This window comes from Colossoma macropomum, unplaced genomic scaffold, assembly GCF_904425465.1.
Source record: "Colossoma macropomum unplaced genomic scaffold, Colossoma_macropomum, whole genome shotgun sequence".
Lineage (NCBI taxonomy): Eukaryota > Metazoa > Chordata > Actinopteri > Characiformes > Serrasalmidae > Colossoma > Colossoma macropomum.
In genome coordinates this window covers 28,610,308-28,623,763 of record NW_023494794.1, presented here as the reverse complement: position 1 = coordinate 28,623,763, position 13,456 = coordinate 28,610,308, and the positions used below count along the sequence as shown (strand labels likewise).

Sequence of the window (13,456 nt, the reverse complement as noted above, 5' to 3'; positions counted from 1 at the left end):
CTTAGCTATGCTAATTTGATTTCTGGTGAAAAGCTGCCATTGCATGTTAGCAACATTAGCTTTGTAGCTCCAGAGTAAAACTAGAGGCCCTGACTGAAGTTTGCTTTCCTGTCCAACTAAAACTACTTTATCAACTGTACACTTGATAAACCCAATCTACAGCTGAACTGAAGCCACAAATTAAACCAAGCCACTTCAAAATAAGTACAAAAGGCTTTATTGTTTATACATAAAAGTGCAGAGGTTAAAATTTTCAATTTTCTATTCATTTCTCAGCTGCTTTCTTGCCTTTTCTCCCCGAGGCTTTAGGAGCTGCAGCGCTACCTTCATCTCCTCCATCATTCGCTTTCTTCTCTCCATCTTCCGTTTTCTGAGCTGCTTTCTTCCCTTTCTTTGGTGCTGCTGCCACTTCCGCTCCCTCGTTTCCTCCTTCCTCAGCTTTCTGGGCCCCTTTCTTTCCTGCTTTCTTCGCTGCGGTTTTCCCCGACTCTGCTCCCTCGCTCTTTGAGGTTTGAGCTTTAGGTTCTGGCTCTTCTGCATTACTGGCAGCTTGCTTGGCCTTGGGTTTCTTTGCTGGAGCCACTTTTGAAGCCGAAGCATCTTTCTTGGGTTTCTTAGGTTTGTCCCCCTGTGAGAGACAGACTTCGTTTATTGTCAAGCAAGCTGTGAATGGACAGAGGACGTGTTTATAAAACAGCTATAGCTTTATACAAGTCAGTGAACCTCCAAAGGGACCCTTTTAAATCTAGGTTTGTCCTTTATTACAGGAAGTTCAATTCATTCAAGACAAATTCATGTTTTCTTGGGGTGCACTCACTAGACCAGGGGTCATAACCCAAATGTCATTTTGTCCTTTCAACAAAAGTCAAACCGCTTTTGGGAGCCACAGCATTTTTCCTGGTATGTGCTAGCCTACACTAAAATAAAACAAAGACTTTGCTCTGCTTTAAGCTTTAGCTCAGCTATAGCTGCTTTTCTCACATCTCCAGCAGGAAACTTTTCCACAAACAAACAAACAAAAGTCGGCATTTGACTTTGAGGCTGGAGTCACTTCTCATTTCCCGTTCCACCTTAAGGTGGAACAGAAATTCCAACGAGAAGCTAGAGAACGAGAAACCGACTTCAGTCTTGTGACTTTAGTGTCAGTTTCTCATCGCAGATTAAATGTATCAGGAAGCCAGCTGGCGTGCTGAAGTCCATTCGTCTCAAAGTTATCGATGTTAGTCTTAAATTTGTCTTTGTGAGCCATTAGCTAGGAGAGACTTGTCTGTGTTGCTATAGTGACCAGCAGTCTGTGCTGATCTTCAGTGTTAAAGGGTGAATAAGCTGTTCTAAATCAACTCCAGCATTAAACCCATTTATTATTTATTAACTGTAAAGGAGGATTTTTATTTTTACCTACAATTCTAATTCTGCTGTGGGGCCACAACAGGGCAGTACAAGAGCCGCATGTTGCTGACCCCTGCACTAGGTGATCAGTACTGTGCCTGAGCATGTTTGACCAGTTGAAAGTCCAGTTTGTTGACCAGTGTAAAGCTGCAAACTCCCTTCAACATCAGCTGCACTTTTCTCCAACACAAACTCATGACATAACATTTCAGACCCAAGCACACTTAAGTGCAACGTGAGCTCAGGCCAGCGGTGAGGTAGGGAGGGGGGGTGGGCAATCATGCTTGGGCACGGTGCAAGGCAACCAGGCGTAGTGCGAGCACACCCTTAATCTTCCATCAAAATGTAAATACTTTTGAACCGCCTTTAAACATTTGATTACATCATGCACCATCAGGCATGGAGATAAATTTACCCAATAAACACTAAACCCCCACTGCCACCCTCACTGATCAACAGAGTGAGCTAGCCTAGTTTTCTGATTCATTGACTAAATTTGAAGCTGCAGTTTAAGCTCATTAGTGTAACTATGACAAACTATGAAGGTACTAGCAGCCTCAGCCTGACAAATTAGCATTTCCCAAAATTAATTAACTATAACAGCTACTTTGGTGCAATTTTACTATGAAGCATGAATGGACAATCAGTGGCACTGCAGTTACAAAGGGAATAAAGACCAAACACAAGACTAATTTCTACAATTAAACAAAGATGTAAACAGTTATTCAGAGTGGTTTGGTGTGAAACACTGTTCTAGAGAAACTCAACTGTTCACAATGGTGGTGATAGGAACCAGACGTCCACCTCTAAAAGCTCCCTCACAGAAAGTTACTACATGAAATGGTTATGAATTCACTGCCTGATGTTTGAGACATTTACGTTGTGATTTAGTTGTCTTGTTTATTAAGTGCAATAATTAAAGTAAAAGCCGATTAGCCATCTTGCATGAGCTGTTTGATTAGTTGCTAAAATTTATTGTACTGTTGAAATGATACACTACTGTTGTACACACCCAAATACTCAAGTGTCTACAGAATCACAATGTGTAGTCAAGCTAAGTTACAAGAGTGAACAGGCCAAAAAAAATAAATAAAAAAAATAGACATCAGAACTCACTACATGGCTAACAAATACACCAACATTATCCAGCGTCACCCTGTAAACTTGTCAGAGGACCAAGTTAGAACTTTCACAAGCCTCAACTCAATGACATCAGTGAATGCTTCTTATTTAAACTTCAAGTCACTACAGTTCACGTTCTGCTTGTTGCAGAAATAAATGTGGAAAGCTGAGGTCCTGAATAATTGCTATAATTTCAAAGAATTGTGATTAGGCCATTACATAATTGAGACAAGGCTAGTTTTTAGATAAGATTTTGGCAAAAAAGTGCTTTTAAAAAGCCATTCATGGTGGAGAGGTACAGGATGTTGTAAGCCAAAGAAAACTCAGATTTTCCATTGACAAGAATAAGGGGAAAATCTGGGCTTCAGGGTTGCCACCACTTCAGCGATGCTATTCTTTTGTCCATGTCTATGGACCATGTCAAACCACAAGTTAAGAGTTTATTTTTCTCATAGTAGAGGGGTACATGCAGAGCATAAGGTGAAAAACTTCGTTATCATTGCGTATAAAGCTCAGACACATGTAGGTTCACTGGTGGTTTTGCATAGTAAATAAAGTGTGTTGTAGTCATGGCGACCCTTGGATCCCATCACCACCACTATAAAGACATCTGAACCATTTCACACCAATTTTGGGACATTAATTCATTTAGGTGTAAGATTAGACCTAAAGGTGATTAGTAGGTTCTTGAAGTTCACTCACATCTGCTGCAGACTTTTTCTTTGCAGGCTTTGTCTTCTCTGCCCCTGAACAGAAAATAAGTGATCAACAAAAGGCAGACAAATTTATGTAAATGAGCAAAGGTCATGCAGTCATACCTGCATCCTTAGCTTTGGCCTTGCCAACGTTGGGGTTAGTGTTCTCCTTAGCCTCTTTGGTCTTCTTGGGTGGTTTAGCATCTTTAGGCTTTCTAACTGCCAGCTGGATATAGCCAACAGTTAATGCAGACCATCAACAACATTCCTTTAATTATTAATAACTGATGAACAAAGCTGCACACTAAGGCTATAATGAACTATATTAACCCATTCATGTCTGTATTTAAAGTGTTTTGTTGGTATGAATGTTCTGAGTGTCTGAGCTCAAATTGTTAATATCACTAAAAAAGCAAGTTTTAGTTCAGAGAGTTCTTTGGTCAAAATGGGACTAACAACCAAACAGAAATGCCAAATATGACAGTGTGACCAAATTCAGAACATCAAGTGTTGGACATTCAGCCAAGATACACATCAGTACTTTAGAGCAATCAAGTTGTGGCATTTCCTTCAAATTAAATCTGTTGACCACTGATTAAAGTCACCAGTAGCTACATTAGCCTGTGAAAAACCTACAAACTTCAGACAACTGATCATCTGGGAGGAGCTTCTTACACAAGCAAATGCTTGTAATTGGGTATGTGAGAGTGTGCGTATTACATACACACCAATTAGGCATAACATTACGACCACCTTGTTTCTGCACTCTGTCCATTTTATCAGCTCCACTTACTATATGGGTGAACTTTGTAGTTCTACAGTTACAGACTGTAGTCCATCTGTTTCTCTGCATACTTTGTTAGCCCCCTTTTACCCTGTTCTTCAGTGGTCAGGACCCCCATGGACCCTCACAGAGCAGGTACTATTTGGGTGGTGGGTCATTCTCAGCACTGCAGTAACACTGACGTGGTGGTGGTGTGTTAGTGTTGCACTGGTACGAGTGGATCAGACAGCAGTGCTGCTGGATTTTTTAAACACTGTCCACTCACTGACCACTCTATTAGACACGCCTACCTTGTCACTCCACCTTGTAGACGTAAAGTCAGAGATGATAGCTCATCTGCTGCTGCACAGTTTGTGTTGGTCATCCTCTAGTCCTTCATCAGTGGTCACAGGACGCTGCCCACAGGACGCTCTTGGCTGGATATTTTTGGTTGGTGGACTATTCTCAGTCCAGCAGTGACACTGAGGTGTTTAAAAAAAAACTGTCTGATCCACTCAGACCAGCACAACACACTAACACACCACCACGTCAGTGTTACTGCAGTGCTGAGAATGAGCCACCACCCAAACAGTACTGCTCTATGAGGGTCCATGGGGGTTCTGACCACTGAAGAACAGGGTAAAAGGGGGCTAACAAAGTATGCAGAGAAACAGATGGACTACAGTCTGTAACTGTAGAACTACAAAGTGACCCTATATAGTAAGTGGAGCTGATAAAACGGACAATGAGTGCAGAAACAAGGAGGTGGTCATAATGTTATGCCTGATCGGTGTATATATTTGTGGTAGTACTGGGTTTTTAAAGCAACGGACAAGTGAAAGTCCCTTACCCGGAAGCGGCCCTGGGCTCCAGTTGAACTGGAGTTAGCAGGTCGCACAAAAGCACCCGACTCTAGACCTTTAAGGAGAGCTTTACGGACCATGAACTTGACCCTCGTCTCGTCCACTGTTGGGTGTTTTTCTCTGATGAAGGTGCGGATAGCCTGAGCAGAAACGCCTTTCCTAGAGTCCAGCTCCTTCAGCGCCTCCTTCACCATCTCAATCGTGGGTGGATGAGTGGAGGCCTTCCGCGGCACCGTGGCTTTAGTCTGGTCTTCAGAAACTTCTGGAATAGTCAGAGTCTCATTATATACACCATATCTTAAGACAGCATGTGGTGGCTAAACAAGGATAAAAGAATCACGACTTCGTTAAATATTTATAGGAATTGTATTTACACATCCAAATGTAATTGGAGCTAATGCATTGTGATTTGGATACATAGTGTGATGCTAAGTGGGGCTAATAAGCTTCCATTATTTAGCACTGCAAGCCACAGAACAGACCCTGTGATGTTAGAACAAATCACAGGATGACCAGCTTAAAATAACTTCACAGGGACGCTTGTAATGAAAACGTCCAAGCTAATAAGCAATACAAGTTACCTCTCACAGCCTTCCTCAAAGTATAAACCTGGTTCCATTGTGAGGCTTAAAATTCCCTTATCAGAACCATATAGTCCAACACATCACCATGACGATCACCCAAATCAGAACAGAGCTGCAACCGTAGCCCTAACAAGATTATGCTTACAAATAACATACCATAAACTGAGAATTTTGCATTAGCCATCTATCAGGGGTTTCTAAATTTTGCTGCCTCCTTCTAAGCCAATGGTCACCAGTCCTCCTTCTGGAGATCTATAACCCTACAGAGTTTAGTTCCACCCTACATCCACCATCCTGCCACCTCCCTACCCAGCACTAACTCATCTGATCCAGCCAGCTACTCTGCAGTAGTTAATTATCTGGAGCAGGTCTTGCGGACTGGGGTTGAAACTACACTCTGCAGACAGGAAGCTCTCCAGAACCAGGGTTGGTGACCACTGTTAACCTCTTACGGCTTATTTTGTACTTCGGAAGCACTCATTTCACAAAATGAAAGCTAGAAGGAAAGACAATTCTGCTAATATTAATATGAAAAATAATGAAAGGCTCTAGCTCTTAATGACAGGACCAAGGCTAGACCCAAATGCAGACTCATTCTCAAAAAAAGTACAACTTCAAGGGGAGTTCCACTAATTTTTCAAGATTGCTGAATAATTATGACATTGAGACGTAAACAGTCAGAGTGGTGTCGTGTGAAATGGTTGTTGTCTTTGCAGTGGTGGTGATGGGAACCAGGGGTCACCATGACTACAAAGACATTGTATGTATCCAAAACCACCAGTGAACCCATGTCTGAGTTCTATATGGAACTTATGGATAAAATAAGGGAAAATCTGGTAAGTTCTTTGGGGACCATTTTGCCTCACAGCACCCTGCATGCACCCTTCCACCAGTCACTAGAAGCAACAGAACTCATTTGCTGGTGCTACTAATTAGCTAAAACAATGGAAGCTTAGCACCAGTCAGTATCAAGAAAAATCCATAGCTGATGGCTTCACTACAACACCAAGGCCCAGTCCCATTTCTTCTGTTTATCCCTAGTTTTCGAGTGTCACCCTAACCCCTTGGAACAGAGTTACAAAGGGTAGTGGTTGAAATCTTCCCTCTGAAATGGGACCCTCAAAAAGAGCATTACAGCATCATATGATCTTCAAAGCGGGGGTATACAAATTATTTGACTCCCCACCACTAATTCTTTGGTGATACGAAGCTGAAGTAAGATATTAACCAGCTTCTTGTTTGAATTTTCCCATTCCACCTTAAATGGTGCAGCAGTTACATTCTGGAGCTTCAGGCATCAGGACTGCTGGACTATTTAAGGTGGAACGGTACTACCATGTAGCCCTCACACTTCACCCTACCCCTCTCTCTCTCAACAAATAATTGGGACACCCTAACCTTAGACATGAACATGCAAAACAGAGGGCTAAGTGGTAGGGGCAAAGGGGTGAAATGGGACTGGGCCCAAATCACAGAAATAAACCTCACAGGTAGCTTCCTAAACCACAGGCCTCACTATTCCTCAAATAAGTAATCAAAGGAGTGACAACTGCAGTGGAGCCACACTGAACCCACACCTTCTGTTCAAAACAACCCATATTTCATCTCCAATACTTCAAATACAGACTTAATCTACCATTTTATGGTACATATAAACCAAATCTCACAGCCTGAACAAGGTGTGCAGTCATTTCAACGTGTAGCACGATGCTAACAGCCATTTACTACTTACACTATTAACATCAAAGCTGATCAACGTTTAAAAACAATCGGAAATACGTTCATAAGTGATTAATGATTAATAAAATGATTAATATCCCCTCAAACCGCTCATTTAAAGCGAGAGTGAAGATGGCCTTTCATGCGCCATCTTGTTCGAATTTTCCCGTTCCACCTTAAATGGTGCAGCGTTAACGGCGCCACCATTTAAGGTGGAACGGGAAAATTCGAGCATAAACTGACGGATACTCATAACCTCTCTTCCAGAGTTCCGTTCTACCTTAAATGCTGCAGCGGTTAACGTTACGTTCACACACCATTTAAGGTGGAACGGAAAATTCCAAACGTAAAAGCTGAATTTAAGTCAGCGCTGCAGCAGTTTAGCGTCCAGACCTGCGTTGGTTTCCTCGCTCGTTTTCGTCTCGGGGCTTCGAGCTGGAGGAGAGCTAAGTTTAGTTTCAGCAGCTGCCTTTTTAGGACCCATCTTTAAACACTCGAAGACTATAAAAAAAAACCAAGAAGACTCGGACTAAAACGCCTCTTAAAGTTCTCAGCGTCTCCTCTGGGTGCGCTATTTATCGTTAAGAGTGGGGGAGCCTCACCTGTTTGTCCTTAACTTCGTTAACTGACGTCACAGCCAATTAATTGTTTAATTATCCAAGTTCAGCTGATGTTTACAGGGAAGCCGTTTCAGCCAGGCGGAAGAAAACAGCTCTGTTTATTTCTCCTTCTCAGTTTACCGCAAGTACGGTGTTGGTCAGAATGGCAGTTTTTCCCTTCATTTATTTTGGAATGAAGTTTTTCCCCCAGATTAAAGGGCCCATATCCTACATTTGTTTCTCTTGACGTTTACTTCTGGTGTTGGTGTAGATTTGTCCACCAAACTCAGCCGTAACTCATTTATACATGACAATTTTCCACTTCATAAATAAATAAATAAGTTTAATAGTTTTATTGTTTTATCTCAAAATAGTGCCTTTCTTATAATTCTGAAGAAAATCCTTGTTTTCTTGACATTTTAATGTGAAATTTTGCACTTATGTTGAAATAATGGCTCATTTTGATTTATTATCTCAAGTTTGTCTTATTATACACTGTCATAATAATGGGTTATATGAGAAAAGATAGAAAAGATAGTAATCATTTGGAGATATGAAACAAACATTTCATTGTTTTTAACATTAGTCATTATTTAAAAGAAATAAGGCATTCTTTTGAGATGAAAAGTCAAATCTTCAGTATAACAGGGTCAAAATTTTGACATAAAGCTGCCAGAAGGACAGCAAAGAAGGAAAAAAAAAATATTTTTTTGGAATTTTTATCTTTTTAACTGGGCAAAATATATATATTTCGAAATAAAGGTACTAGACTGTCACTGGGGTGGAACCCTCAAGGGGTCATCTCAGTACCTTTAGTCAGGGAACACAACTGAACCATAATCCACTGAAATGATATGTTCTAAGCTGTACTGACTCCACACACCCCGTCTCGTCTCCAGGCTTTTATTTTACTGTTCTGTTTTAAAACATTCGGTTATGAAAAGGTACAAATACTAACTTTTCACCTGGAAAAACTTATTTAAGGTTCTCAATCAGACCTTAAAACCACTGTCGTACCTTTGAGGGAACATTAAATATATATATATATATATATATATATATATATATATATATATATATATATATATATAGAAATTTTCAATTTGATTTAAAATACTAAATTGTTGTAGCACAAAAGTGATAGTTAAACGTTAGAGTGAATGTCATGGAGCTCCTGCACTTAAAATAATCTCAGCATTGCGAATGCTTTCCAGAACAACAGGCCCTGATCTGTTCCTTGAAGTCCAAACTGGGGAAAAACGGATCCAGATACGTTTGGCTCAGTTTTGGTCCATATTCATGATCAGCACAACCATTCCAGGACATGATTACATACAGATAGCTTTCTAAACGCACAAATCTAATCATCTAATGAAAACAAGCCCGGGTGGTTCACATTACAGGCTGAGTTACGAATACAGTCCACTGCACATCTAAAGCACATGTTTAGCCGGTCTAGTGCTGTGTTGGTCAATATGGCAGTTTTTTCCGCTTCGTATATTTTGAAATGAATCTTTTTCCTCAGATTAAAGGGCCCATTCTACACTTTCCAAGTCCACTTCTGATGTTGGGGTTGTTTGTGTACCAAAAACAGAAAGAATTCATTTGTAAATGACCATTTTTAAACAAGTCTTCATCCCTTAGACTTCAACAGGATGTTTTTGTTACTGGGCCTTTGAGACTGGTGTATGTAAATGAGCTGTGTTCTGATTGGCCTGGAACACTCCTTATAACTTCAGTGTGAGTGGGCGGGGCTAAACTGCCGTAGGCTGAATAGGTGGATATATGTTAATGTGTTGGTTTTTGTGACATCACAAAAACAATAAAGTAAAAATGGGCTGTTTTTTGCAGTTTAGTTTCCATAAGAACTGTATGGAAGGGTGAACAGTATATTTTGACACTTTTACAATGTTTTATGATATTTTATTACAAAAAAGTAAGGAAAATTATGGTCCTTGTTGACCCCTGAAGTCATGCATTATTTTGTAGTTCAGTAGCTTTTATTTATCTGGCCCAAACCAGCCTGTGTAGAAGAGAACACAGCTCTGTAGAATTATTATTAACATTTTAAAAAAGTAAAATATGGAAAATCATATTGATTCTTGATCTCAGTATGGATAATCATATTAAATCTGAAAATATGTGCATCACTGCATTCAAATAAGCTGTATGCATGGTGCAAACATTACCATATTAGCAGTAACATATAAGCACAAGCCACATATTCAGGCACTTCTTGTTTTTATTGCACCAAAAATGCATCATATAGAAGCACCACGTAATCGAACTGAATTTTGTGTATCATTTTGTGTATCATTGCATCCTGAGTGAAAGCCAGTATCATGACAAATGATATATTGAATAGTCCTACACTCTAAAAAAGATGATTCTTCATGGGTTCTTTAGTAAAGACAGTAGTTCTAAATAGAGCAATGAACACTCCAAGAACTATGTGCATGCTACAGTGGTTCTCTGCATGGTGAAATGGTTCTTCAGATTGATGAAGAATGTGCTGTATATGGTTCTACACCAAAAAGCATTCTTCTGTTGTTACAATGTCAAGCTTGTATACGATAAAAGAACCCTTTTTGGTGCTTTATAGAACCATTTTCAACCAGAGTTTCCATCAATTTAAAGAACCATTTCACCATGCATAGAACCATTTAATTACGCAAATTGGTCTGGGTGTTCATTGTTCTACACAGACCTATTGTTTTTACTAAAAAACCCTTGAAGAGCCATCCTTTTTAAGAGTGTAGCGTGTAATATGGTTTCATTCTAATTCAGAATCAGATTCACTGTATTGGCCTGGCCTGCATTTGTGAGTAATTCGTCTGAGTGAAATGACAAATAGAGAAAATGGACAACACAGAAAACAAACAGTAAACAAATGAACACATAGATACAGAGTCTCTGCTCTGGTACTTCAGTGTAAATGATCACAAAGAGCAGCGTGGAACACATAAAGAAAAGCTGGATGTAAATCTGAGCTTCGTTTGAGCTCTACAGCGTGTGCTCCATAAACACGGCATAAATAATTCACTGTGTGTGCAGTACATCGTCTTTATTAGTCTGTATGAGCTGGAGCCTCACTCAAACACACACAAACACACACACACAAACACACAAACACACATACACATACACACCCATCCACCACAGTGAAGCATGATATTAAAGCGGTAGTTCAGAGAAAGATCCCCCAGTTTTCCCCCCAGCACCCCAAAAGTAGTCAATCAGCTAAGATGTCTGCTTCTTTAGTTTTAGCACTGGATCTATGATGCTAATTTTTAGCAATTAGCTAACAGGTGCTGGAAGCTTATACCCCACCAATTAGCTTTGGGCAAACAGCATACCTAAATCAGGGCTATTACTGTTAGCCAAACTAAATCAAAACTATAAAGTTCATTGCAACAAGAACAAAGACAAAATAGTTTTACGTAAAAACAAAATAACCAGGAGATGGCGCTGTCTTTGAAGAGCCTAGCTGAGCACAGTCTGCTGTTTTATCATTGTCTATACATAAAATTCCAGTATGTGTTAGCTGCATTAGCCTCGTAGCCTCTCTGCAAAATTGGCCATTTTTAAATATGGGACATCTAAACCGATCAGGCATAACATTATAACCACCTCCTTGTTTCTTTCAGGTACTATTTGGGTGGTGGATCATTCTCAGCACTGCAGTAACCCTGACGTGGTGGTGGTGTGTTAGTGTGTGTTGTGCTGGTATGAGTGGATCAGTCACAGCAGTGCCGCTGGAGTTTTTAAACACTGTGTCCACTCACTGTCCACTCTATTAGACACTCCTACCTTGTCGGTCCACCTTGTAGATGTAAAGTCAGAGACGATAGCTCATCTGCTGCTGCACAGTTTGTGTTGGTCATCCTCTAGTCCTTCATCAGTGGTCACAGGACACCCATATTTTTGGTTGGTGGACTATTCTTAGTCCAGCAGTGACACTGAGGTGTTTAAAAACTCCAGCAGCACTGCTGTGTCTGATCCACTCAGACCAGCGCAACACACACTAACACACCACCACCACGTCAGTGTTACTGCAGTGCTGAGAATGATCCACCACCCAAACAGTACCTGCTCTGTGAGGGTCCTGTGAGGGTGACAAAGTATGCAGAGAAACAGATGGACTGCCTAGTTAGTGCTAATTATTAGCCTATACATAAGGTGTCATTACTTGTTAGCTACATTAGCCTCGCAGCTCCAGTGCTAAAACTAAAGAAGCAAACTGCCCATATGGAAATCTGACTTATGGCAATACACGGATTATAAACATATGACATATCATATATTGATTTATTTTGATTGTTAACTTATATTTGTCACATATGGACACTTATTGGCCAATTTCAAATATGGGGCATATATTTCAGCCATATATCAAAATATGCAAACTTATATATTTAACAGTATATAATAGAAAACGTTATTCATATAGAGATGGCATATACTACTTATACATACTAGCTTCATGTTATATTATATAAGGTTTTATGCATCTTTGTTTCTTTCACACACATCCTAATGAAGTGAAAATTAGCATAATAGCTACATAACTAAACTCTAAAACATGCACATTGTCAGCTATGCAATAAAACCATTAAAACATGAAATAAATGAAAATGATGCATTTAGATAATTTAATATTAAAGCGAACAGATAATATAGTAACGATTATAACTATACTGGTATGTATTCAACCATATGTCAGACATGTATATACATATAAGAACCATGTATTATGCATGTATGTCCAATATCTGATACTTAGATATTTTTAGCATATATTTTGAAATATATGCCTGACCCTTTATGATATATGTGCATATATGGCCATATGTCAGATTTCCATATGGGAGACCTCACACACGTCTTTGCTGATCGACTGAATCTGGGGTGTAAATGTGATTCTGTTCTCTAAACCACCCCCTCTACGGTCAACCAAAAAAACACTCCTTCAGACGCTAGCGCTGACCGCTAACTGACCGCTAGCTGACTGCCAGCTTTAAACCTTTCCCCCTTTGGCTTTCTGAAACGTGGCCATACATCCTTATTAAATCTGATTTATTATCTCCAAACTCTCCCTCAGCTCTGTCTCAATTAGGCTGGAAAGAAAAGAAAAAGGAGAGGGGATTAAAAAAAACAGAAAACGGTGCCGTCAGGGGAGTCCAGCGGGTCAGTTTACTCTAGCTCCGAAACGGAGAGAAAAGAGCGAATTCTTTCTGTGTAGGGTGAAAAAGGGGGCTGGAGGATAAAGCATATGCGGAGAGAGTACCTTTGACATGCAATTACTTACAGCAAATTGGATTTGGCGATAGTGGTGTAATCGCAGGGAGAATAGGGCCTTGTAAGATTGCAGTTGTGTAATCAACAGTAAATGCGCTTCGCTTTATTTAATGAGTTTGTTTGATTGTGGCCTTGATTAGAAAACCTAGCGCTGAGTGGAGTCTTACAAACACACCGAAACACCCCACCCCCCACCCCCCGGAAAAGGCCCCTTCTCTCTCTGAAAGATTTACTGTAGAACTCATAATCTCTCATTAGCGCAATAAACCATGCTAACTATGCTAACTCACGCTCATTACTGACCTGCTAACCAAACAGCCTGTCTGCTTTATGGGGACGTGTGTGTGCGTGTAAATCCCCGCGTCTTTGAACGCACACGCGAGCATTTGGTTTTCATTTCAGCAGCATCTGTTCACAATATGGC

At 40.2% G+C, this 13,456-nt stretch overlaps 1 protein-coding gene across 1 annotated transcript; it reads right to left on the bottom strand.

Moving 5' to 3' along the window:
- Window positions 1-201: 201 nt before the first annotated feature.
- Window positions 202-7,679, bottom strand: LOC118815135 (protein B4). The gene is made up of 5 exons (XM_036581070.1): window positions 7,529-7,679; window positions 4,820-5,094; window positions 3,330-3,432; window positions 3,214-3,257; window positions 202-628 (listed from the first exon to the last, which is right to left on the bottom strand). Exons 1-5 carry the CDS (start codon window positions 7,617-7,619, stop codon window positions 266-268), a joined length of 876 nt encoding a protein of 291 aa, XP_036436963.1. The 5' UTR covers window positions 7,620-7,679; the 3' UTR covers window positions 202-265.
- Between the last annotated feature and the right edge of the window lie 5,777 nt (window positions 7,680-13,456).

Coding starts and splice junctions, on each gene's coding strand:
- LOC118815135 (XM_036581070.1), bottom strand. CDS start 7,619: ATGGGTCCTAAAAAGGCAGCTGCTGAAACTAAACTTAGCTCTCCTCCA. Junction 3,433..4,819: donor GAGCCCAGGGCCGCTTCCGG/GTAAGGGACTTT, acceptor GGCTATATCCAG/CTGGCAGTTAGAAAGCCTAA. Junction 629..3,213: donor AGAAAAAGTCTGCAGCAGAT/GTGAGTGAACTT, acceptor TGTCTCTCACAG/GGGGACAAACCTAAGAAACC.